Raw genomic sequence first — 27160 nt, forward strand, 5'->3', positions numbered from 1 at the left:
GGCTGACAGGCCCCTTCTACATTAATATCAATTATCGTCTGATAAATTGCGCAAAGCGGTCGGCACCGCCTCGGTTTTCGAATATTTTAACCGCGTTGTCAAACGTGTTAGTCTTGTATATTCCTGACCCATCCTCAGATTTGCAGTTTGAGCTGAGAGCTGCCATTTTCAACATTTTTTTCAGCAACTGACACACAGTGTCATATTTCCTGGCTTTGCCCAAACCAGCTGTCAGCTATTGCGGGCTTAAACTCTTCACTTGTGTCTCAAGTTCTCTCGGGTCAAGACTAACAACATAGCCGAGTATACACGTATACGCACATTTCTCACACTTGGTAAATTCAGGCGTATTCCACATACAGAAGGTTGTTTGATTAGCTCCACCCAAACATTTTATGACCTTATAACTTTGTTTAAACAAAACGGTCTGTTCGTCTCTCTGCCTGTCTTTCCCCCCCTCCTCTCCATCTCTCTTTTTCTCTGTTATCCTCTCTCTCTGGGTAGTATTCAAAGACAGATATAGCAACAATCCTTATTGATCTAATCTGTTTACTGCATGCTATTTTCAACAGTTCCATCGAAAACTCCCTCCCTCCACAAGCCCCACCGCCACCCACCGCTCTACCCCCGTTTGCCTGACCTACATGGCGGTCACATGGCCTGGTTCCCTGGCCTGGCATTTTATGGAAAATCAGTGGGTGAGATAAAGCCGCAAGGTTTTGAGTGTTATCCTCTCTATCCTCTCAAGGAGGCTGGTGTTGAAAGAGGCACCACTGTCACAAGTCAGGCCAATTTTGGGCCGCCCATGACAGCTTTGTTGCTTTGGCAGCTTGGTTTCTGTTTAGGATTTTTGCCTTCACATTACTACTTGTCATGTTAGGGATAGTCCACACCAAACTGAAAATTCTGTCATTATTTACTTACCCTCATGTTGTTCCAAACCAGTTTGAGTTTTTCTTTTTATTATACAAAAGGAGTTTTTGTTTTTTAAAAGTGCTGATTGTTTTTTTCCATGAAAAAATACAATAGAAGCAGTAATAATGTGAAACATTAAAATCACTGTTTTCGATTTGAATATATTTTAAAATGTCATTTATTCCTGTGATGTGGAAGGTGCATTATTACGCCTTCTTCTGTCACTTTTGTTTAATGTAATGCATTATTGCTAAATAAAATCATTAATTTATTTATACATGCAGTATATTCTGAATTTCAAAATTCGCCCAGGATTTTCTTCCAAAAAAAATCACTTTTGATCTTGACAAGGCAAGTTTATTTGTATGGCACATTTCATACATAATGGCAATTCAAAATACTTTATCTAGAAATCAAATAAAATGGTGATACATGCATAGGAAATAAGAATACCATGTGCAAGAATTTAAATAAAAACAAGGGCAATTAAAATAGTTAAAAAATAAAATGGTGAGAAATAGATCCATGTCCGCCTGATTCGAAATTTGGGTACCTCTATCTGAGATGGAAGAGATGGAGCAGGTTCACACCTTACAAATCAGTCCAAGATGGACTGCTGTAGGGGACGTTACCTTTGCCCCATTTAGGAAAGTAATGTGGAATGTCAGTAACAGTAACATTTTTATTTTTGGGGGGTGCAATGTACCTTTAAAAGCCATTCAGTACTGCATGTTGGTAGTCTGTAGTGATTTCCGTCTAGTGTAGGTGGGCCACAGTTGTATGATGTCAGTGTCAAGCCAGTGGCTAAAGTCCAGGCTAGAGCAGAGCAGCCGGTGCTGAGGGCTTGCTTTCATGCGGTGACCGAGTCCCCTTCACACTGTCGTCTGCCTGTAAATTTTCTGCTGCCCTTGCTGTTCAGCCAATTACACCAAAAGAGCTTTAGTGATTTTTTCCCCCCCTCTTGTCTGCATTTATATATTTATTTATTTTACAGACAAATGCAAAGCATCTCTGAAGGTTAAAAAAATGCTGAATTTCACTGTGCCTATAATATAAACTTTTTCAGCTCCTTAACTCACAGTAGGACTGATCAATAGATGTCAGCTGTGCTTGCTACTTTCAACAAGCATTTGTGTTACATGAATCAACTCTACCTCACGCTTTTATTTTCAAATTTACATTTATCCAACTTGTTGGGTTTCTTTAAAGCAGCAAATAAGTAATTCTATTACAAGCTAACCTAATATACAATGAAATAAAACTGTTAAAATAAAACGCTAACATGCTGACAAAGTGTACAAAAGAAGATGAATACGTTTAGCAGAACATTGGTGTCTGTCCATACGTCTTCTTTCAAATATTGAAGGTTAGAGATTGTTAATGCATGTTTGTGGTCAAAGTGAAAGGCTTGGATTACTTGTTTTTGGTTGACTTAAAAAATATTAACATTGTGTAAGTGGGGAAAAGTAGCACTGTAGTATAGTCCGCCTGGTGGAGTGACAGGCTTCCTGCCTTATACCTTTGTTGAGCTCAGATCTGTCTGTCAGGCTGATGATGATAACCTTTGTTCTTCTTTTTAGTCTCAGTCACACGGTTGCTCATAAGAGGCCTCTCATCTGAGGGAGGGTAGTGTTTAACTTCTTAAAAAGCCTTTTCTTTATGTGAACTGCCATGTCGGCACTGTTCCTTAAATAAAGTTTTACAGGCTTATTTCCTCCTGAACACTTTGTAGATTGTTCTTTCTAGTGCTTCAATGATGTCGATACTGAACTACCTTTTTAGTGGACTGCACTTTAACCTTTTAAGTTTAAAGCATAAATACATAGCCACACTGTATATCGTTAGACCAACACCATCCATTCCGCCATCCATCCGCTTTTCTTTAATGTAATGCATCATAACTAAATAAAAGTATTAATTTCTTTAAAAATATATCTGGATTGAGTGTTGGATCCATCCATCCATCCACCCATCCATCCACCCATCCACCCATCCATCCATCCATCCATCCATCCATCCATCCATCCAGCCATCCATCCATCCATCCATCCATCCATATATAAACACTCACCTAAAGGATTATTAGGAACAGCATATAAATACTGTGTTTGACCCCCTTTCGTCTTCAGAACTGCCTTAATTCTAAGTGGCATTGATTCAACAAGGTGCTGAAAGCATTCTTTAGAAATGTTGGCCCATATAGATAGGATAGCATCTTGCAGTTGATGGAGATTTGAGGGATGCACATCCAGGGCACAAAGCTCCCATTCCACCACATCCCAAAGATGCTCTATTGGGTTGAGATCTGGTGACTGTGGGGGCCATTTTAGTACAGTGAACTCATCCATGTTCAAGAAACCAATTTGAAATGATTCAAGCTTTGTGACATGGTGCATTATCCTGCTGGAAGTAGCCATCAGAAGATGGGTACATGGTGGTCATAAAGGGATGAACATGTTCAGAAACAATACTCAGCCTAAAGTGTGCCAAGAAAACATCCCCCACACCATTACACCACCACCACCACCACCAGCCTGCACAGTTGTAACAAGGCATGATGGATCCATGTTCTCATTCTGTTTACACCAAATTCTGACTCTACCATCTAAATGTTTCAACAGAAATCGAGACTCATCAGACCAGGCAACATTTTTTCAGTCTTCAACTGTCCAATTTTGGTGAGCTTGTGCAAATTGTAGCCTCTTTTTCCTATTTGTAGTTGAGGTGAGTGGTAACGGTGGGGTCTTCTGCTGTTGTAGGCATCCGCCTCAAGGTTGTGCGTGTTGTGGCTTCTCAAATGCTTTGTTGCATACCTCGGTTGTAACGAGTGGTTATTTCAGTCAAAGTTGCTCTTCTATCATCTTGAATCAGTCGGCCCATTCTCTTCTGACCTAACATCAACAAGACATTTTCGCCCCCAGCACTGCAGCATACTGGATGTTTTTCCCTTTTCACACCATTCTTTGTAAACCCTAGAAATGGTTGTGCATGAAAATCCCAGTAACTGAGCAGACTGTGAAATACTCGGACTGGCCCGTCTGGCACCAACAACTATGCCACGCTCAAAATTGCTTAAATCACCTTTCTTTCCCATTCTGATATTCAGTTTGGAGTTCAGGAGATTGTCTTGACCAGGACCACACCACTAAATGCATTGAAGCAACTCCGATGTGATTGGTTGATTAGATAATTGCATTAATGAGAAATTGAACAGGTGTTCCTAAAAGTCCTTTAGGTGAGTGTAGATTATATAATGTAGTTGCATAAATACATATATACTAGTGCTGGGCAACGGTTAAAATGTTTAATCGCAATTAATCGCATGGTTTTCTGTGATTAATCACGATTAATTGCAGTATGCGCAACATTTAGTAATGAATACAAAAGTGCTGCTATATCAACAAATGTCCAATAACATGTGGTTTGCAAACACTTTAAACAAATAAGGTGCTTTTAACTACAGTTAAAAGTTAGTAACAGTAACAATATTTCTTGTAAATATCAACTTAAACATTAATTTAATCAAATTAAATTAAATTGGTGGTTTACATATATTGATTTTGTAGTAATATTCTCATCAGTGTTCTGTCAGCTTTAACATAGGCCTACCGAAATCTGCATATTTGTGATATTCACCCCAGGGATTATTTAATTTTATAAAGGCCATTTTTTAAAATCTTATTAAATTTATGCATCATCTTTTATGTTAAATTCTTACATTTGATTAATAAATTCACTTATAATAGTAAAGACAATATAGGCTGTTACCAATCAAATTAAATAATTTAAACTGCAAAAAATACAGCTGCAATAAATAATGTTATAAGACTGATGTTCTAAATAAAGCATGCAATCATACTTTTAAACATAACCGCCAATAGGGGGCAGCAAGTGATTGTCTTCATAAGTGAGCCATTGAGTCGTTCATTCAAATGATTCATTCAAAACAGCGAATCATTCAGTAACAAAACACCGCGCTGAGTGTTGCTTTCTTTTGGAACTATTTGCGTCGTGAAATTATGGGTGAAATGGAACAAAAAAGGTTGTTTGGATCTAAAATTTAAGTAACTTAATATTAATTAGGCTACTTGTTTATTGAACTAGGCTACACCATTCATGCTACACAATTCACGATTGCAAAGTCGACTGGTGTTATTAACAATATCATAAATCATAAATATCAACAACTACAACAAGCTCAGTTTTACCCCAGTAAGTTTCTTCTGTGAGTTTATATTGCTGCTCACTTGTTTTGATTTCTCCACGAAAGTCTCTCACAAAGAGACAGGCAGCGCGAGCCTTAACGCGACTTGTTAACGTACCAGAGGCAGAGATACACTCATCAATCGCTGTTTACATTGAATATAATAAAAACAACAACAACAAAAATCTGAATCATTCTGGCTTATTCTGGTTATTTTAATATTTTGTTTGTCCCAGACAAAGAATGTCAAGCCCTTGGCTTACAGACAGCACTGTTTTCTCCTGTGACCGATGGTTTGTCTTCATGTGTATTCAGAGGCAGTGAGCAAAGGGCTTTCAATAAATAATAAATAACTACGTTAATGCGCGATAAAATAATTGTCTGCGTTAATTAATTAATGCGTTTACGCGATAATAACACGTTAACTTGCCCAGCCCTAATATATAACAACTACATTTTATTTTGTTTATATTATTTATTATTTTATTTTAAGATTAAATATTGGACATTTATTTTCTTGTTTTTCTTGTTTTGAAGGAACAGTTTGAATTTTTATTTTTTATTTAAGCTGTGCTGTTTACATCATATATTTGCCATATATTTGAAACAATTTTGGATAAGGCAGATTTTCTTTTCTCAAATGGGCTTAATATGTTGCTCGTCTTCTTTAGAAAAATGTATTGTTTTGTAGTCTTTTATAAAATATGTCGGTCTGCTTCTGAAATGACTTTCTTTTTTCTGTAAAGTATGCTTAGGAAAGGAAAGAGCTTCATTTGGAAAGGTAAACAATGAAATTACCCAGTGGGTTTGTATTCGGCATCCTTAAAGATTTATGCTACATTTTAAATTAAAAAAAAAATCTTATCTCCATATTAGAAAAAGAAAGAGTTGTAAAGTTAGGTCATTGTTGAATTTTTTATAATTACAGAGGAAGTAGTCAGGCAAACAACAGGGGAAGAATAGAGAATAAACAGCAAGAAAAGTGCAGCGTAGGGACGTGCTAGCTGCTTTGCTAACTATCCGAGGGCGGTGCTTAGGGTATTAGCACAGGTTGCAGTTAGTGATTTCAGGACTAACTCAGGTCTGGACTAGGTGCTGAGATCTCCACACCATCTGCATTTTGCTGTTAACGCGCCTTCACATCCGTGGGAGGATTAGTGGAAAATCCCCAGTTTTTTTCAACCAGTTGACAAATATCAGATTTGTCTCTAAAAATTAGCTCCATCCATATCTCCCACCATATGACACACAAAAAAGATTAGCTTTAATACCCAGCCAGCTTGAGTGTGGAAAAAAGCAGATTAAAGTTTCAGTTTAGTAATATTTACCGAGCCTCTTCTATCGGATCCCAACTCGGCATAGGGCAGAGTCTTGCAGAATTGCAGAAGCCGCACTCCCCCACACCCCCTCTCTCTCTCTCTCTCTCTCTCTCTCTCTCTCTCTCTCTCTCTCTCTCTCTCTCTCTCTCTCTCTCTCTCTCTCTCTCTCTCTCTCTCTCTCTCTCTCAGACGGCAAGATGTTTGTCTAGCAACAATTAATGCCAATATTTATCTAATTCATCATCGCCCAATCCTGTGCCTGAAGGTTGTCTTTTTAGGATATGGCTTTTAAACAAACACAGGGAGCAGTTAAAGAGCGTTAAGTGAATAAAGGCAGCAGGTGTCCTTTCAGACAGAGCTTTGTAGTCCTCCCAGGCTGCTGTGCTGTTGTTTTAGCCGCCCATTGGCGTGGAGTAGGGGGCGGCTGGGAAACGGGCCTAGTAGGTGACCCGAGACCCCTCTACCGTCCCATTGTGAGCACTTTTGTGGAAAGGTAGCAGCAACGTTTGATGTCTCTTTAAAAGAGTAAGCCCTTCGCATTAGGGCACAGCATGCTAAAACCCATTCATCTGTAAGTTCGACGCAAATTTACTGTTTATAAATTTGTGTTATGATATGCTGAGCTTTCGGTGGGTAAACATAATTTAAACGGCGCATTTCACATCACCTAGAAAAACAGCCTTTATCACGTATTCCAGCAAAAAGAATTATCGCAAGGAAACAAATTGATGCCCAATGAGGCAAGTTGCAAGGATATTGGTTGCACACGCACGACTGAACCCCCACAGCTGTCATCGTTAGCAGGTACGGAGGATTTTAGCGTATTCCGCAAGCATTTGCTCAGTCAATATGTTTCTCTTTGCCATTTAATTATCGTACCCGTGATCGTGGCGTCTAGGGGGGAGAACAGGGCTCGGATCCACCTGCACACAGGATACTGGCTCGCTGCTCTCTTCCTGGACCACCTCCATACCCAGAGGTTGACTCCTCAATGCAGGAGCCCATAAATGAAATTAAGGTGTCAATTAGTCAATTATGGCGTAATAACTCGGAGGGCAGACGTTTAGAAGCAGAGCGTACCTCAGCTAAGTTCATTTCCTCTGGTCCAGGAGTCCTTCGTCCTGGCCGCACGTCACTCTTCCACACAGAGCCGCTGAATAAGGCCTCTGCTCGGTTAATTTTATTTTCTGCCGGGTATCTTTTTTGGATCGACAATTTCCTCTGCTGGTTTTATTTCAAGTCGCATTTATTTATTTATATTTGCGTCCCTGCCCCCTCCAATGCAGGGATGTACTTTTTTCTTCCCCAATTTGGCTTTAGAGACTTTTATAATTTAGTAATTAAAATCTTTGATAGGCTTTTGAAATTGCATCTAATTGAATTTAATGGGGAGATGAATTTCAATTTTATTTGATTACTGGGACCCCTGGCATAGGTATTTATGGAAAAAAAACTCTACAAAAATATGCTGTGTGGGCTAAGATGGCATAATAAAATTAGAGGTAATCAGATTTCTCTGTCGTGAATTTCGCTCTAATTTCACTATAATTTTCCATTAGATAGCTAGTTTACAAATATTTGCTCATCTGCGATGGGAGAAGCTATCTGTCTAAAATGATTATGGTCAGGGCCTTCAGAAATGTGGCCCTTTCTCTCATTCCCTTTTAAAACCAGATTGCGAGAGACCGAAATTAGGAAGATTACATTATGACTGTCTGCATCCGGGAGAGATACTGAAATGTAATGATGGGAGGCAGGGGATGAAAGCTGCGTCAAGACAAATGTTTGTACTTTTAAGTAATGTTTTTTAAGTGAACTGGACATTTCAGCCTAGATAGACGTGCACCTGTTTTTGCTCCTTAGATCACAGGAACATGTTTAACCTTTTTTTCCCGGGCACATTTTCATTTGTTTGCAAAACGATGATAGGCTAACTTAATAAAGATATTTTCATAAGTCGGCCAATTAGTTTATGATAAGTAACTTCTGACCGCTTCTTTTGGAGATACGCTCCCGTTTTGGTATGCAGCACATTCACCCTCAGAAAAATAAATATATAATGCTATCCAAATAGACGTGAGGGGGAATAATATCCAACATCACAGGCTTCGCTAGAACAATGCAAGGGCAAATGCTTTCTCGGGCCTTCTTTTCAAGCCACTGCACTAGACTCCAGATTTGTCATATTCAATTTCCTGTCAATTTCACAATTGAGATTTGAGGGGGGAAAGAAGCTCTATTTTAAACCTCTGTGGGAAAGGCTAGAGATGATGATGATGATGATGATGGCAGTGGTGATGATTCTCCGTTTTCTGTCTTTTTTTATTTTGTTTTCTTTTTTGTGACGCCCTCCACATCTCAGTCGTCCACTCGGTCTGTGCTGTCCCACTGGCTGAGACGGCGAGAGGGTTCAAACACAATCTAACTCCCGGCAAAGGTCAGTTTTCTCACTCCACATGGCCCCGGGTCCTAGGCACAAAAGCCCCTCAATTCACATCTTTCAACTGGGCGTTGGCTTTTGTCCCGGCGGAGCGAGGCGCTTGGAGCGGGCGGCCATCAGACCAGCCCCTCCTGGAGTGCGCGGTCAGGGGCAGCTAAACGTCTGGCCCCTGCGTCCCTTTGACGGATGCAGCCCTGCCATGTCACACTCCCCCCTCCCCGCTCACCCCATGCCCTGAGCATACCATCATAATGGGCCACATCAAACGCCATTCAGATCCTCTCCGAGAAACAGAAACGGCAGCGAAAAGAAAACGGATCTGCGAACACTGGCCGTTGCCTACCGTACAAAACGCTCCGCTCTATCGCTGCGCACTCGTCGCGGTGTCAGTCAGAGCTTTGAATGCGCTCGACGCGTGTTCCTGTTCTAATTCAATAACGTCCCGTGCATAAAGGTGGCATTATGTTGTTTTGTTGCAAAACTTTTGTGAAGTTGGCAGAGGCCGATAGGTGTGGCACATCTGCTGATATTTTACGTGTTTAGGGTTTTCTCTGGAACGTCTTGAAGATATTTGATGACTGACTGGCTCTTCCCTTCTGGATTAATGAGTTTAAGGTGGGAACATTTTGCCATTGTTGCTTTATGACTCATCCGTGTAATCACTAAATCAACCAAAACCTGTTTTATGCTCACAAATGAGATGTAGCAGTTAGCAAACAGGAACTTGGGATTGACTAATTTCTCACAGTTATGAGACAGTACTCAGAATATGCATTTCCCCTTTTCATTGGCCCTATTTCTCTGCGCTTTCAAGAAATTAAGCTCATTTTGTTTTGGCCAAAACTTGGCGCTTCCTGCCTGGTGTTTACTCATATCATTTGCGGTTCAAGTTACAAATGGAAATATTTCCAAAGTCGACTGTGTTTAGATAGAAAATATGCTGAAAAAAATGCCGTCCGGGTGCGCTTTTGCATGCCACAGCGGAAGAAACTGCCAGGCAAATAAGGGCTTTGTCTTATAAAGTATTCATTGTCACCTGGTAACGGCTGCCGTTTATCATTTCACCTGAAATTAGAATGAAAACTGATACCTTATCAGGGGGACAAGCACATAGAGAGCAAGCAAAGATGAATGAAGAAGAGAAGGAGGGAAAAAGGGAGGGAGAAAAAGGGAACGGGGGATGGGACACATAGGTTTTTTTTCTCCTTCATCGTAATATACAACCAACTGTTCAGAGGATAAGGTTACTTCGCCATGTGAGAGCGTTGTTCAATACTGATTTTTTTTATTTTATTGGGACATCTTTAAAATATGATTTTATGAAATGTCCTTTTTTCTTTTAATGTAGCCACCCACATTTTACACATCATTTTTTTGTTGTTGTTGCATTATTCTACAAACTTCCTGTTTTCTGTAAATAACACTCATAAAATTAACTCTGATAGTCAAATGTACAGTAGATCAACAAGGGTCTTTCCCCACAATGCAAGATTTAAAAAAAAACTGAACACTTTGTTCATTTTAAAACGGGCTTGCTGTTATCATCAGAATCACATGCAAAAACGTCTGACTGATATATCTAATGAGCTTGATATTTTCTCTGAGCCTTTGAGTTTTCCCTCCCTCCTCATTTTCATGGAATCGTGGAAGGCTCCTCCCCGAGAGACTTGAAAGGCTAGAAGAGCCCAAAGATGGGAAGGCCAGCCCACTAAGGGGAGGAAAAAAGTGTGCTCAGGTTCCTCCACTGCTGTAATTTCCTATCTGCCTATTCAGACATCGGCAACTGCTTGGTGTGTGTGCGTGTGTACAGGAGCAGAACCGTAGACCGAGAGAGAGAGAGAGAAAGAGAGAGAGAGAGAGAGAGAGAGAGAGAGAGAGAGGCAGGAGGAGCAGACGAGGAAGGGGCCGGCTCTGTATTCTCTCACCTACCCCCCGTCAAACCACAGGAGGGAGGGGCCAAGCCAAGCTGCCAATCAACCTCACTCGTGGCAGCCGGCATTATCACTGCTACAAACTATTGACAGATTACATGTCAAGGAGTTTAGTACATGATTGAGAGCAAAAAAGGCGTTTATTGTCAACTTCTTTTAGTTTTGCTTTTCTCACAGACCAGCTTACATCTGATGATTTTCAAACAGAGTTCAGTAATATTATGAAAGTTACATGCTTGACAGGATTTAACTTCGACTACCCTGAATATGGTAAGTGACCCTCTTCTCTAACCTCTGTGTGTGAGTGTGTTGTGTGCGTGTGTGAGTGTGTGTGTGTCCATAGGTGAGTGTTTCAATGTGAAATATGCTCGAACAGGGAAGTTGTTTTAAATGCCATGGATCGTCGCTGTGAGTTTACAGTACCTTTATTTATAACTGTGTGACAAGCCCAGAGAAGATGGCAGTGTTTAATACGATCACTCTGTCCCTGAGTCCTGTGTTTTCTTTTCTCACTTTACTCATGCTTCCCAGGAGGGGAAGGATTTAAGTAGACTACTTTCATTTTAAACCTGGAAGTGGTCAAGTTTATTTGCTCTGTTATTTAGACACAGCATATCACTCTTACCTACAGGCGTTCAGCGATGTTTGAAACTCATATATCTGTGTTTATTAAAGCGTTCCTGTTTGTCTGAGTGCAGGGGATTTTTTTGTTGTTGATGTCGATATAACTTTATGGACGCACCGATGTGGCATAAACGTACATAGGCATGTAATAATATTAGTGAAGTGACTGGCATGGCCTAGGGGTTTGTTGCCAAGGGGACTAAATAAACAAAATGCTGTAGTAACATTGTTTTGACACATGTAAGGGCACACAGAACAAATGCTATCCCTCTCCTTTTTCCTCGTTCCTCCGTTTAGGGATATTAGGAAATTGATATTGATATCATACTGTCCCATCCTGTTTCCTAATTTCCTCACCAAATAATCTGCCTTTAGGAGCTTTGGATATTATTATAAAATCAGAAATTGCAATGTTCCTAAATTAAAAATACTTTTCTAGCATAGTTAGTTTGTCTTGCGTGTTTTGAGTTTGTTGAATATCTATTTCAGTTTAGTCTTAAATAGAGTTCCTGGAAATTAATTGTATTAGTTGTATATATATTTTAAATAGCTTTAATTTAGTCCAGAATTATAGTGTTTATTCACACACGGCTTTCGATGTGTTTTACTTCATGCTGTTTAGATTTTTTTTTTAGATGTCACTTTGACACGTGTTTGATTATATATTGTGGTGTGCATCTGCAGTGTTTTGTTTTTTAAATAGATATTTTATCACGTAATTATTAATATTATATATTTTTTTACTTGTCCAAAATCTAATATGTCACTTTTTTTGGTTTTGAAACAGGACTGGGTGGCTAACTAGTCAATAACCACGCTCTATTCGTCTTTTTAGCAGGGAAAATAAATACACACATACATCAGTGAATTTGAAAAAAAAAAAAAAGTAGGTTTTGTCATAGCTGCAAAATTCAGTCGATAATTCTACCGAGTTTTGATGTGATATCTTCATGTCTTGTTGCCTTCAGGCAAGAAAGATTTTTTTTTGACACTAATGAACAATGTTTGTTCTAAAAGATAAATGTTGAAAGATAAAATGAAATTACGTGAAAATAAATGTCGTCGTGGCTTCTTTTAAAGAGCATCCTTTGAACTTTCAGAAGTGTCTTCAGATTTATGATGTCATATTTATCAGAAACTTTTCACTTTTCAGAAACAGAATCATATTTTGCTTTCTGTTTTATTCTTATTCTAAATGAGACACACCCGAGATTTTAAAATTATTTTCATTTTTGCTGGGTGCTCTCACTTTAGATGACTGCAATTATTTTATTACTCCAGTAGGTTTTTTTTCTCCTTCTGTGCGAGTGAAAGCAGTTTTAGCCTCTGTCCACTTTGAGCACCTTTACCACTCATCTGCAAAATAGGATCAAATGAGGAGGAAAAATCAACCCAAGGTCTGCAGCCCTCAATAACCTTTATCACAATTTAGCAACAACCGAATCAATTTGATGTCTTAAGCAATAAAAAAGGCTGTTGCTGTCCTAATTCTGCAGCTCTTCGGATGACAGTAAATTTACATTTTTTAATTAAACTAGCTGGAATTTTTATGAGGGGGCTGGGCTATGCTAATGGGAATGTTGTGTGCCGCAGATTAACAGAGTTTTGAAGTACATTTGGAAGGGGGGTACATTAAAGGGGGAGAGGATGCTAGGCATCACATTTAACCCCTTTTATGCTTATTTTTCCTGAGGGACCCTCGGCACACCCGACCGCTGAGAGAGGCAAGAGCGCTCTTTAGTGAAGGGGTGATCAGTGTTGCCATGTCAACTCATGCATATTCTTTAAATTCTAATCTATAATTGATGACACGCACAGATCACGTAGAAGAAAGGTGAGCCCCTTTAAGAAGGACATCTAAAATGCGTTTTGTAAGTCATTTGAAACTGACTTTTTATCATTATTAAAATATGGCTTAAAATGTTTTTAATGTAATTATTTACATGTAGCTGTATTTATTTAAATGTTGTGTTCATATATCTCATACAGTATTTTTTGTATCAAGTTAATTACAAAAATTGAAATTAATATTTTGTTATATAAATATAATTAAGATTTGAATTCTATAGTAGACGCACTTACATTTATTTGTTTCATTTCAAACATGTATGTCTTGTAAACCGAATTAGAAAGCCTAGCAAAGACAGAGAGAGAGGGCGACTGAGTCTAGCTTGAGTTTCCCGATCAGTCACCGGCCCCCCGCCATCAAAAGGAACTTTGTCATCCTAACACCCCGACAGTCCCCCAGCTCACAGTCGGGCAAACGATAACGGAGGCTAATACAGGAACGGATCAATCTCAAAGCATGTGAACGTAATGCTTATGAGGTTTCTCTTCTCCTCTCCTCCTGTGCATTCATGCAGACACCAGACCCTAATTAAAACTTCAAAACCTTCCTGTCACTAATACACAGTAATGGTCTAATTGATACTGTGCTAGAAAAGTTGTGGAATAATAAATTGATCACAAATATCCATCGTTGTTTTTTTATTTTATTCTTAAAATATGCTGTTTTTGTTGTATAATTATATACACACATATATATATATATATATATATATATATATATATATATATATATATATATATATATATATATATATATATATATATATATATATACATATTTTATATGTCATATATAAAATATACATTCATAATGAATATCAATTATTAGTAAAGTATGTTATTATAGTAAGTTATTTAAATAAGAAAAATACAGTTTTCCATATTATAAAAAAAAAAAAAAATATCACAGTATTATGTCTTTGTGAATAAGCTGGAATATTATTTGAGTAATGATATAATTTCCCAGAACGTAATTTCCCTGGCTGTAAGCAAATCCAGTTATAAACATAGAGTTCAGGTGAGTCATTTTCAGTAAAACAAAAGTGAACTGTACAATGGGGGGTGGGGTTGGGGGAGGTACTACTTTAAAAGGTATTGGCGGCTCACAGGTCTTGTGGTTAAAGTTTTGCATCTCGCAAAAAAGCCTCTTGTAGTACTCCTGCTGTATCTCTTGCCATCTACCTCACCTTTTGCAATAAATGTGCCACACGATTGAGAATTTCATTATCCGTTTTCTCCCCGTCTGCAGACAAAACGTCGAGTTTTCGTGTTTTACCACATCTGGTGGTTACAAAAGTTGTGGAAAGATCTTCCTCCTCTGTGTGCTGGGCCTCGCAGAATGGCTTCATTTCACGTTTATGATCTTCCACATGAAATTCTAATTTCATGCAAAGTGGGGGAGACAAATAATCTGCGGCAGCTGATACGGCATATAAGAGGGGAAAAGAAGAATATGAAGAAGCAATTAGCACAGTGTGGAAGACTTTAGTCTGTTTGTCTGAAAGCTTGAGCTCCAATGGCCTCGAATGAAATTTGCATGCTCCGCTTATCGGCGCTCCCTTATTATGCCGTCTGAAAGGAAGATTAAGCCGGTACAAAATGTGGCGACTAATCCTTTTAAATGTGGCAGGGGTCTTTAAGGTGTGAACAACCCTGTAGGCAGGTTTCAGGCAGGGTTGTTAGCGAGGCTACCGCGAGCCGCTCTTTGACGGCTGAGTGCACTCTACAGGCTTCAGCCACTCTGACGAGTTCCTTTAGTCTGGCAGGAGCGGAGAACATCGGCTGGATTGCAGTTAAGGGAGCGATTGGCCCGAGCTGATGGATGGTTTGTCCGTGCGCTAGCAGTCTTTAGCTCTTTATCTCAGACCCAAACAGAGAGGTCACATAGGGTGGGGCAGACGATAAGATTAGAGCGTTGCTTTTCCGGTGGTCTTATGTGAAATCTCTACGCCGTGTGCATGTAACATTAATCTCTTGAAGTTTATCATGTGAAATTAGTACGTTCCCCCTCGTCTAATCAGTCAGGAAAACATTCACTTATTTGCCCCCCCGAAAGACAATCCTCCTATATTTTTATTCTCCCAACGATAAGCAAGGGAAATGAACGTCTTCGCTGTTGCCTTTTTTCCTCAGAGATTGTTTGCATTAGAGAGCCACAGAGCTGATATCCTGTCCTCTCTGGTAATTGACTGCAAACAGGGGTGCTTGCGTTCGAAACCTCCCCTGCCGTGAATCCTCTGGTTGTGTGTGCTTTTGCCTGTGACATTCTATTCACTTGGGTCAGTAGCAGGCAGCAGCAGCAATAATTACAGTCTGTACATGATAAATCTGAAGCCCAGCTGTTGCGTTCTGTCACAGCCTACACACTAAACCGAGCAGAGAGAGAGAACAAGAGAGAGCAAAAGGGGGCTCAGGAGTTTGCTGTTTGACTGATTTTTTTTTTTTAACTCCGTAACTTGATAGGATTACATGGTTCTTGGACCAACACCTGTTAAGAGGCTGTTAACAGAGCAGTTGGCAGTCTCATGGCTAGAGCTTAGAGCTTTTTCAGACTCTTCTGTGTGTCCTCTTTTGGGGTTTCTGTCTTTACAAGAAGGGTTTTGTGTCTCAAGGCTGTTCTGCTCTGGCCCCAGACTTTTGTTCAGACCAAAGAGGGAGGCTAAGGTGTTCGTAGCCTTAATCTGAACGAGAAACCGGCTTCTTGCTTTTCCACACTGGATAACAGGTGTGGATTTGGCCATCCTTAAATTCCTTCAACAATCTTTGCTTTCATTTTTATTGTATGTATTGTTTCTTTTATTTAGATGTTTTGCTTATTTTTTGTGTCTTAAAAAAGTTGTATATTCATATAAATATTTTATTATTTTTTATTTTATTTACAGTGGTCTCACTCCCAAACAGTATTTGGACATTTTATACACCTCAAATTGTCTGACTGACTATCTTTGGCTTACACAACAAAACATTAAACCAAATCTTGTGCATTGAGGAAAAAAAATAAATGTTATAAAATGTAATATATGAGAGAGAGAGAGAGAGAGAGAGAGAGAGAGAGAGAGAGTGGGGGTGGGGGGGGATTAAGAGACCACTTAACATTAATTTATAAACTTGGAGTGGTATTATTTTAATGTCATAAAAGGTTTTATATTCATATAATGATTTTATTTTATTTATATATGGATGTCCCACTCCCAAACAGTATTTTGGACATTTTATACACACTTCAAATTGTCTGACGGACTGTCTTTACCTTAGACAACAAAACATCAAACCATGAATCTTGTGCATGAAAGTAATAATAATAAAATTATAATAAAAAATTATATATATACATACATATACATATACATATATATATACATATATATATATATATATATATATATATATATATATATATATATATATATATATATATATATATATATATATATATATATATATATATATAAAATCAAAGCACTGAAATTGTTGACTATTCATGGACTCTGTTCAAACTAAATGAAAAAGTTTAAAATAATGTTTATATATTGTTCATGGTTGAGAAAGTTGATGTGAAGTTAAAATTGATGATCTACACTTGTAGTTACTTTGCTGTGAAACCTGTGGGAGCATACATTGAATAAAAATCACCATGACACTATATTTGTTAATACTAATTGCAAAAACGTTTTCCCACTTGGTTTGATATGTTGTTATCCGAATGCGTTCACATTGACAAATTTTAGGTGTCAAAAAGTGTCCAAACTATTTTTGCAGCCAATGTATATTTTTGGAACAACCAACTTACAAAATGAGTCAAACTCTGCACTACAAGCTATGTGGCAAACAAGTCACCTGACACCAAGCTTGTGTGCTATTATTTGTGCAATTTTATGTCATATGAATCTATTCATAAACACTGTGAATGAAAGGGCATGTTGGGTTGTTGAAGGCAGCCTTCATTAAATAGTGTTCCAGCATGATTTAGATATTTTCCAGCACTGCACAAACCATGACAAAATGCCATGTTACAGCTTGCACAACCAGCAGAAATAGAATGAAAATACCTGTTCAAGTCTGCCCAGATTTTTTGCAACTTTTTTTCCCTTCTTTATACCTTATATTATGCAATCTGTGGTGTAGATCCCTGGTATGTACGGATTGTCTGAAAGCATAAGGCTAGGTAGGGGAGAGATAGAAAATGCTAATGGCTTGTTTATTTTGCCTGTACTCTGCTATCCTTGAATACCATATTTGGATTTTGTTAGTCTCACTTACAGAGCTCAGACCCTTTCAGAGGGGTTCCAACACCTGTCCTGTCTATTGTGCCGGAATTTTCTATATTTGGCTTATAGTCAGACTCGTTGGTTGGTACAAAGGGGCAACATTTGTCAAAGTCGATAGAGAGAGAGAGAAAGAGAGAGCGGGAGAGAGAGAGACATTACCTTCTGTAGTGATTTGAAAGACTTTAAAATTATATTTAATACATGTGTGTGAGTGTGTGTATGTGTATTTATTTAAATTTATCTATAGATTTACAACATGAACTGATTAACTCCATAAACTGTATTTCTGAAACTAACAGTAATCTTATCATAGAGAAATTTTAATAATCATAATTCAGATGGTTTTGATTGTCTTGATAAGAGAACATTATGACTTTAAAACAGCAGAGCGCTGATTGTTCTGAAGGTGTCGTGTCCATTGGACGCCCATCTGAGCTTCTCTACAGAGTGAAATAACCCGCCCGGCCCTTAATTGTTTGGAAATATTGGAGGCCCCTTTTCACCTGCGTGTGCGCTCCCCTCTCCCCTGATTCATTTCAGAGACCGTCCTCGGCTGCTGGAAAATGGCGTTAATTTTTTTATTACCTGTTTGACTCTCCAGCCTTATTACTGTAGCCCCTTAATGTTCTCCGTAACCGTGGAAACCAGATGAATAAACGTCCGCAAAAGAAAATGAGATGATTAAACAGGTCATCCTTGCAAAACAAATTCGCTTGGTCGAGCGCAATTTGTGTACCAAGCGCCTGTCTTAACAGTTTGCTAACAAGGGGATTGTTTGCAAGGGTAACGGGAGGAGAGAGAGAGGGAAAAAAACTATGGAATAATGATAAACTAGCTCTGAACATGAAATAATCTGTTTAGAAAAAAAAGATGAAAATATTATAGTTGGGAAAAATAAAGCAACTTAATTGTAATACCTCAGCTTAAAAGCCCGTGTGTGAATCTCTATGAGTTAGTCTGTCTTTGACATCTTTTTGCCCCTAGAAGGAATTTGCCAATGTGTTTAATGTCCATAAACGTGCATTTGGCTCAAGTGCACACATTACAAATCCTGCAGTATTTGAATGGTTATCTCCTATTTAAGGTATAGACTATACATGCCGGGTGGTATGTGGATAATATGTGGAGACGGCGAACAAGATTCATGTCCTAACGGACCGTCTCGTACGGAACACCTCCTGACTCCGTCTTCGGACCCTTCAAGTTTTAATGTTTTCTCCTCCACCCTTCCTCTCTTCCTTTTCTCCCATAGTGGACTTGTTTTGACCCCTTTTATGCATATTTAACATGCAATATTTCATCTCACTGTGATGGTTTGGTTGCTCTCATCCCTGTAAATAAGAGACTTGCCTTTGCCGATTTAGATATGTAAAGATAGGGCAGAGTACCAGGCCCGAATTAAAGCTGTGTCTGTGTTCACATCGAGACCGCTAATGACAAACGGTGGCCATGCCGTGGTGATGTTGTTTATGGAAGTACTCCACTCAAGGGTGTTGGCTGTTTACACTGAAGCGCCACTTTCCCTCATCCTTAAAAAAAAAGCCCTCCCCCAATCATCTATTGCATTTATGTCCCCCTCCTGAGTCAAGGGGGTGTGGGTTGGTCCTGGATTTGAGGTCTTTCGGGGCGAAATTATGGCACATTTTGAGAGAGTGCTGCTGCCCCAGCACTGGGGTGTGTGTGGCAGAAACTGAAAAGCACTCGTGCATTATTGATGTTTTAATTTGTGCAAATGCCCAAGTCTTTGTTAAGTGATTATAGAGCTGTAGAGATAAGAGACAGGTACTTTGGGCAGAAACAAGAGCCGGTGCCCACTTTGTTGGCCTAGTTTAGATGCATTGATCGGCAAGGTTCAGTAGAAAAATGTCAACGTGTCAAATATGAAAGAAAAAAAAACCTGTTGATCTTTTGTACTTTTTTTCTCAACTACACCTCTCCCATTTATGGTACAGTTTTATAGGTCTTTTACATCCCTTATCAAAAATTATTTGATGTAAATATAATAGAACTGACCTGAAAAGCCCCATAAGCAAATATTGTGTGTGTCACGCCACCAGCTGACCTTGGGAAAGAATGCAAAGTTATAATACCTCTCGCTAGAACAACAAACCCATAAAATAATGCTACACAAAGTGAGCTGGTTTAGGTAAATACGAGTGAAGGACTTCGCTTTTTTCAAACCGTGATTAACAGGAACATGAGATCATAAAGTTTTCCATGACGTGTCTCATTGCTGTTGTAACTGGCAGACGGTTTGTGCTAGCTTTATCATTGCTGTGCACAAATAGAGTGAATCAACAGGAAAAGTGAAAAATATTTTAATTATGCTGTCATGCAAAGCACAAGTGCAAAGTCGCTTTTTATCACAGAATTATCACATCATCAATAATGCTGGAGGGTGTTCATGTTCAGTTTTTTTTTTTTTTTTAATGTTTTTTTTTGTTCTTTGCGTTTTCAGAAAAGGTGTGTGTGCCTGCTAAAGAACAGAGCGGAAGAAGGGCCGTAGTTGTGTTTGGGCGTGTGTGTGTGTGTGTGTGTGGGCATGTTTTTGTGACATATGAGGACACAAATGTGTATAATGACATGGGTATGACACTGGTATTACAAGGAGAGGATGACTTATGAGGACATTGGCTATGTCCTCACTTTTCAATATGCTTATAAATCATACAGGATTAGTTTTTTGAGAAAGTCAAAATGCAGAATGTTTCCTGTGATGGGCAGGTTTAGGGGCAGGGGCGGTGAAAGGGGATAGAAAATACGGTTTGTACAGTATAAAAACCATTACGCCTATGGAATGTCCCCATATGTCACAAAAACAAATGTGTGTGTGTGTGTGTGTGTGTGTATATTCATAATCATCAGTTCAGATAGTTTTATTATTATCATTTTTATATTATATTATTTCTATTTATGTTTTTTTAATTAAATTTTTTGGACCCACTTTATAATAGGTGGCCTTAACTACTATATACTAACATTTTAATTAATAATTTGATACAATGCTCTTATTGTGTACATACATGCTTTTACATTGTACTTACATTTTAAAAATACCTGCATGTAATTACGTCTGTAATTAATTGCTGTAGTTACATTTTATAATTACAGTTGGCACTTCCCTTACACCTAACCCTACCCTTAAACTTACCCATACCACCACAGCTGTCCCTAACTCTACCCGTATCCACCTCAATATCAGCAAAAGGGCTTTGCAATACAATTTGAACACAATAAGTACATTGTTCTTACTTTTTTAGGTAAGTACATAGTACTTAAGGCCACCTAATATAAAGTGGGGCTGATTTTTTTTCATATATTTTCCTATTGAGGATGTCCCCCGGTATTTCCGAATAGAGGTTTTGTCAGTTTTATCTAACTTCTGTATTTACAGACATCATTTAAAGCATGTTCCCACATACATCCTGTCGTCCTGTTGAAATGAATCAATGCGCAGTTTGCTCTCGTTGGCCGCAGCATGAATGAGGCTGAGAGAAACAAGCGTATGGCTGAAAGCTCTCGCAGCTTTAACAGGGAGCCTCTCTTTCATGCTGACCCACACACTCTGACACTCTTATAGACGCAGCGCTGGTGGCTACTTTCACTTATCTTGCTCGAAAGGCTCTGGCCACGTCCCATTTGTGCTGAAATCTGCATTAAATCTGTCTCATGAGGCCACTGGCTTAGTATGGGAATTGAAAAGATTTGATGTCTCAGGTGGGGTGAGAGAAGGGAACATGTTAGTTCTGAAATTTAGGGTTTCAGTTCGGCCTGCAATCTGAATCTATTTGAAAACAGAACGAAACGTCCTTCAAACTAAATAGGTTCTTGAACCGATAGGGCTGAAATGAGTGTGCGGTAATAGACTTTATGATATTTGAAAGCAGTATTTTGCAGAAGTAAAAGAAATCTCCCCTCCCTAGGGTGAAAGCCGAGCCTCCACAGGAAAGTGAGCCTCTATTTTAACGTGTTTCTCTGTGACAGATGACATTTAGCCCATCTATTGGATCGCATGTCTCACATTATCTCTTATTTCACTAAACCCAGGCTTAATTAATAATTGATGCAAATGATATAATAGCACTAATAGACAAGAGAGACAATAAGAATGATCCACTAAATTGAATTTATTTCATGATTTTGGCTAAGAATAATAGATTGATTTTTGCTGGGTTCATAGTAAATTAGCACAAAAGGAGAAAAAAAAATTACATGAAGAATATTTTGCTTTTTTATGTAAGTTTTGGCCACATGTGTGTGTTTGGTGGAAACTTGATTCACTTCTGGTAAGCAGGCTCTGTATATTCTCAGCCTGAAATGTATACTGTATGTGGTGTGCATGAGGCAGTAAAGGTTTTATTTGGTTCCTGTGCACCTAGAATATTCTGCGCTTTCTCACTGGCTCACAAAGAGCAACTATGTGCTGTAATTAACATTTCAGCAGACTTATATATCGCTTTGCCTGTATTTTGTAATCAGCAAAGGTTTTCTGAGGTGAAAATACTGACATATTCCAATAATTAGAGACTGAAGTACACTTTTTATGATGTGCATATTTCCCAACCAGGAACTGGGCGAGAAAGGGCTGAAGCGAGAGAAAAGATAGAAGAAGAGAAAACAACTCGCATGTTTTGGCAAGTTGTTTTACATATCAACATTTTTTTCTCCCTCCGCGAGCTTCGGAATTTGTTCTCTGTCAGTGGTGAGCTGCCATACAGAAGATGCATTAAAAGTGCCATAACTCGCATAACCCGGCCGGGCTAAAATCAATTGGAATGGATAGTTAAGCTGGCGCTAAAAATCAATGAGCAATTCATGTCCTTGATCACACTGTGTCATTTCTCTCAATGTTAGAGCTCAAAGCTTAGTGGAGCACGACCAGCCCTCCCCTTGCACATTACAATACATATATATATATATATATATATATATATATATATATATATATATATATATATATATATATATATATATATATATATATATATATATATATATATATATATATATTTACTAACTATCCATTCCATTCCATCTTTATTTGTGTTCTAAATGTGTGCATATTTTCTGTTGCAATACCTTATTTTGCATGCCAAGTGCACGGTTGCAATAATATCCAGAGTAAGAGAAATCTTATCTGGCCAATCTGGGCTGAACTGGATGAGTTGCTATCTCAATCAAACACTTAAAAATAGCTGAGGGTCAAATTTCAATGATCATAGTCTTCTTGGCCTCTCAAAATGTTGCAATCAATTTGCATGGCATACCGAGCAATGGGAAGGCTACCCATCCGCAGGTCCCGTAATGGAGGGCTGGGGGCAGGGACATGGCCAAACAGATTAGGAAGATGAAAAGTCAGTGTTTCAAAATAGTAATTTTGTCCTTATTAATGCCATTAGTGTAACAGTCAGCATGTATCAAATCAAAGGAGGAGAAGAGTAGCTCAGTCCCTTGTCTCGGCACTGTGACGGGACTGTGTCGAGAGCGATTTGAGCATTTTGTGTTGACGGGTGAGGGTCTATTCTCTCTAGTCTTTGCTAAACAATGCTGTACGTTTTTCTGCTATATCGGTTTTTGTCCTGTAAAGCTTGCAACACCAAAGTCATGAGTTTGATTCCCAAGGAAGGCAAGAAATTATGTAAAGAATGTATAAAATGTAAAATTGTTTAGATATCACGAAATAACTTATTTTTGACCAGAAACTGCAGGGGACAAAGCCTAGCAATTTTCTTAAAAATCTAGAATTGGTGTAGACGCAATCTTCCCTCCGCAGTCCCATCTTTCACATTTTCTTTCACAAATAATTACAAAGAAACTGCAAGCAGCGCATTAAATTAAGTGACATTTTAAGTAGCAAGACTGAAGTAGTATTTTCTTTTAAAAGGCCCTCTAAATAATAATAATAATTGAATTTTTAACTTCAACTATTTACAACGTAATCATATTCTAAAACTAAATAATTCATTGTTGTTCTTTTTTGTGAGGGATTTTGGGTTGACTGAACGTGAAATAATTTGAGATTGCAGCACAAAATGATATCATTCACATCACCAGTCGTGTTATTATCATGCAAGAACGAGTGCAAAATGAAGGGACGCGAATGGACACAGTCATCCACGACGGTTATGTGCTGCTGTTAATAACGCAGGCCTGTTATTGAACACAGTTGTGATAAAAGATGACTACAAATGACATTTCTGAGTCCGAGACCCGATGGAATCGATGTCTGTTAACAGGCTTGTGTCCGTGCGCTCATTTCAGAGAGAAACCTTGAAGCCACCTCCTCCCGTTCAGCATTTGGCACACGGCTACAGATATTTTTCAACCCCCTCCTTTTCTGTTGGTATAATTTGTTACGTATTTGTGTAGCCTTTCAGAGAGCAGTTGTTTGGCACAACAGGTGTGGCTCTTGTGCCTTGTTTTCTGACTAATGTTGCAAAGGGCACTCAGTCATAGGGTGAATGCCTCGGATTTAAAGCAAGGGCCTTCAAACCAGTTGTCTTCTGGGATAGAAAAAGCTGGTGAGCTGAGTGCACATGGGCAGTTGGCTCCCAGAGGTGAGATGTAGTGGAGCAGCTGGGTCTTTTTTTTGAAGGGGAGGATATTTTTTCCCCCTTGTTTCCAATAAAGCATAAATGAATGTTTGTGGCAACTGAGGCCATGGAGTGCGCATGCCCGAGCAGAGTGGTGTAGTTGTGTCTTCTAGAAGGGCCACAGATCTAGCCAGGCTCTCAGAAAACAAACGACTGATTAGGTATATTTCCAGTTCTTAGTGGTATCGTTTCAGACGTGCCTGACATTCTTCCTTTTGTGGAACACAAAAAAAGACATTTTTTTGAAGGTGTTTGCTTATACTATAAAGGTCAATGGGGTCCAAAACAACACTGGTCCCTATTGACTTTCATTATGTTTAACATTTTCAGAAATATTCTGTCTTCACAGAAGACCGAAATAGAGCGACGTTAATCACAGCGATGATAGAACTGAATTTTTTGGGGGGTTAAGCATCTCTTTAAATAAAAAGTCATTTCCCTTTTGTAATGTCATGCATTTTTCGAAAGAAACAGGACATTTTATGAGACAAAATGTAGATTTTGACCATTGAGAAGTGATTGGATGTATGATTCGTGGTCTTAGTGATGTCATCAGTCAAGGAATGTTGCATTAGTATTATTGAAGTTGTCTCTTTCAGTGCAACTCCAACAGGTTATGTACGAATTCCTGTATTTCTTTTCGGAAAACACCTTTTAGTAGCTTTATATTTGCTTCACCGCTGTCCCCCTCTTGCTTTCTTTTTCTCTCACTCACTCCACCCCACCTCTCTCTCTCTCTCTCTCTCTCTCTCTCTCTCTCTCTCTCTCTCTCTCTCTCTCTCTCTCTCTCTCTCTCTCTCTCTCTCTCTCTCTCAATCCATCTGCATCATGTCGATCTGTCAGGCTGCCAGTGTCTGTTCCAATTAGATTCCACTTAATACACGTAACCTCGATTAACACGCAATCAAGCTCAGATAAATCACATCCTTTAAGTCTCCCCCTCCGCCTCAGTACCGTTGCTGTGCATCACCCTATTTTCTCTGCAAGCACATACATACACTCTTTCAGATTCTATAAAGCCAATTTGATAGTGACATCTTGGAAACCTTTTTTTGAGTTTGCCCCGTGAAGATATACGTCTTCGATAGCGTCAATATTTATCTTTCGGGGTAATAAATATTCAGTTTAGTTTCAGATTCCAAAGCTGATTGGCGTGGGGCGCATACCATTACATTTACATTTACATTTAATCATTTAGCAGACGCTTTTATCCAAAGCCACTTACAGAAGAAATTGTTACCAAAAGAAAGCAAAAAGAAATACCAAAAGAAATTGTTTGGACATATTAAAATAAATAGTTTGGACAATTACGTATGTGCGAATAGATAATTTAAACTATTTATGAGGCAAAAGGAAAAAAGAAAAATCCAACAAAAGAAACAAGCCAAGGCAATGGAAAGGCCTGCGCAGCACTCTGGAGTCTTGCTTTATGTCTCGCTTTATTAATCACGCTAAAAGTGCTAACATTGACATGTTTAACAGATTAGAGTTTTAATAACAGGCCGGGTTAAAGTGCTGGTGCATCGGAGAAGATATCCTGTCTGACGTGAGCGGTCCGGGTATCTTGCGCTTCCCCTCCCTCAGCCGTGCGGCCCTCGCCGATGATAAACAGGGGCCGGATGGAGGCCTTCCCCCGCGGGGGCGAGCCAGAGGATTAGGACCTCACCTCCACATCACGTACTGTTGGAGAGCTGCTCATTATTAACTTACACTACAGGGAGTCGCTGCCCTCGACCCAGCAGTCTCACAACTCAGGCCGCGGCCCCTGAATGTAGTGAGATTATCGACGTATACATATAAATACATGACTAGTTTCGTAGAGGTGCCTCACATAAACGCCAATGAGTTTCTTTAGGTGTAGGTGGACAATGGCTGTTGGCCTGCACTGGGTAAATAGAGCCGGGATTTAAAATAAATTAAGCTATGAGAAAGGCTCAGGTTGATCCTTTTCTTATCTCTAGTGCTGAGTTGTCAGCTCCAAGCCTTTTATGGGACTTTGGTAAAGCCCATGTGCACAAGAACAGGGGCAAGTGCCTATGATTTACCAGTCGTGCATTAGCATTTGGAAAAACAAGCTGTTTATGAAGAGCAAATACACCAAATCTGTGTGATCGTTCACAGAAAAACAGACACGTATGTTCTGTAAGCATTAAAACAACCCTTTTCTCCATGGAAAAAGAGTCCTGTCCCTTTAAAAAAAGTTTCCCCTCAAAGTTCAGATGGTCTTTTTTCCCCCCTCTCATCGCTCCCAGAGAGAAATAGGGAATAACGCTGATGAGTTTTAGCAGCTTCAGCCAGGCGATGGGCGAATATAATAAGTGTTTTCGCAGACGTCACCCGTGATTATCTCATCGAGGCATTTTGGGTGAATGTGGTGGATTTAGAGGCTCCTCTATTGTGCTGACATCATCACTCTTTAACAAGCTACATTAAATCATGGCTAAAATCATCCCAAACTCTCACGAACAATGAGTGTCTGGGAAGTTTAAAGGGAAAGCCTGGGGTTTAAACTTGTTTTTTTCTCTCTCTCTCTCTCTTTCTCTTGTGTGTTTGTGTTTGTTTTGTGTGACATAGCATGTCTTACATTGTAGAATGAGGGAATTGGGGCAAATTTCCTTTCTCATTAAATAATTGGATAAAGGGAAAACACTGTTTTTCTATGAATGTGCAGTCAGATGAACAATGAGAGGACAGTTCTTTAGTCCATTGTTTATGTTTCTGTCTTTATGCAGTTTTGTGCGTGTAATGAATGTGCCTTTGTGCTCTTATTTTTCAGCGTGTGGTGTCACTGCATGATTTGAATGTAATCATATTTTATAATCTTTCTTTGGAATAACAATTATATCTCAACACGCCATGTTCCAAAATCTTACAACAATATAATACAAATTTGCTCAGCTGTGGTATCTGTTTTGTTTTTCAGCACCCATTTATGTAGGAATAGTGATGTTTATTAATATTTTTATTAAAATAAATAATTTATATATGTATTATATTTATATTATTAATATTTAGATA

General features: G+C 38.8%; 1 protein-coding gene across 2 annotated transcripts in view; it reads left to right on the forward strand.

Annotated features, from left to right (window-relative positions):
- Window positions 1-640: 640 nt before the first annotated feature.
- Window positions 641-27160, forward strand: part of casz1 (castor zinc finger 1) — a 94820-nt gene continuing 68300 nt past the window's right edge. Inside the window, exon 1 of one of the 2 annotated variants that reach the window (XM_067445952.1) lies at window positions 641-698. In XM_067445952.1, the coding sequence (XP_067302053.1) occupies window positions 656-698 (43 nt within the window). In that variant the 5' untranslated portion in view covers window positions 641-655. Of the gene's footprint in view, window positions 699-10713; window positions 11080-27160 lie in introns of those variants that run through there. The other variant, XM_067445951.1, reaches the window with a different exon arrangement.

The sequence above is a fragment of the Pseudorasbora parva genome, chromosome 6 (genome assembly GCF_024679245.1).
Source record: "Pseudorasbora parva isolate DD20220531a chromosome 6, ASM2467924v1, whole genome shotgun sequence".
Taxonomy (NCBI): domain Eukaryota; kingdom Metazoa; phylum Chordata; class Actinopteri; order Cypriniformes; family Gobionidae; genus Pseudorasbora; species Pseudorasbora parva.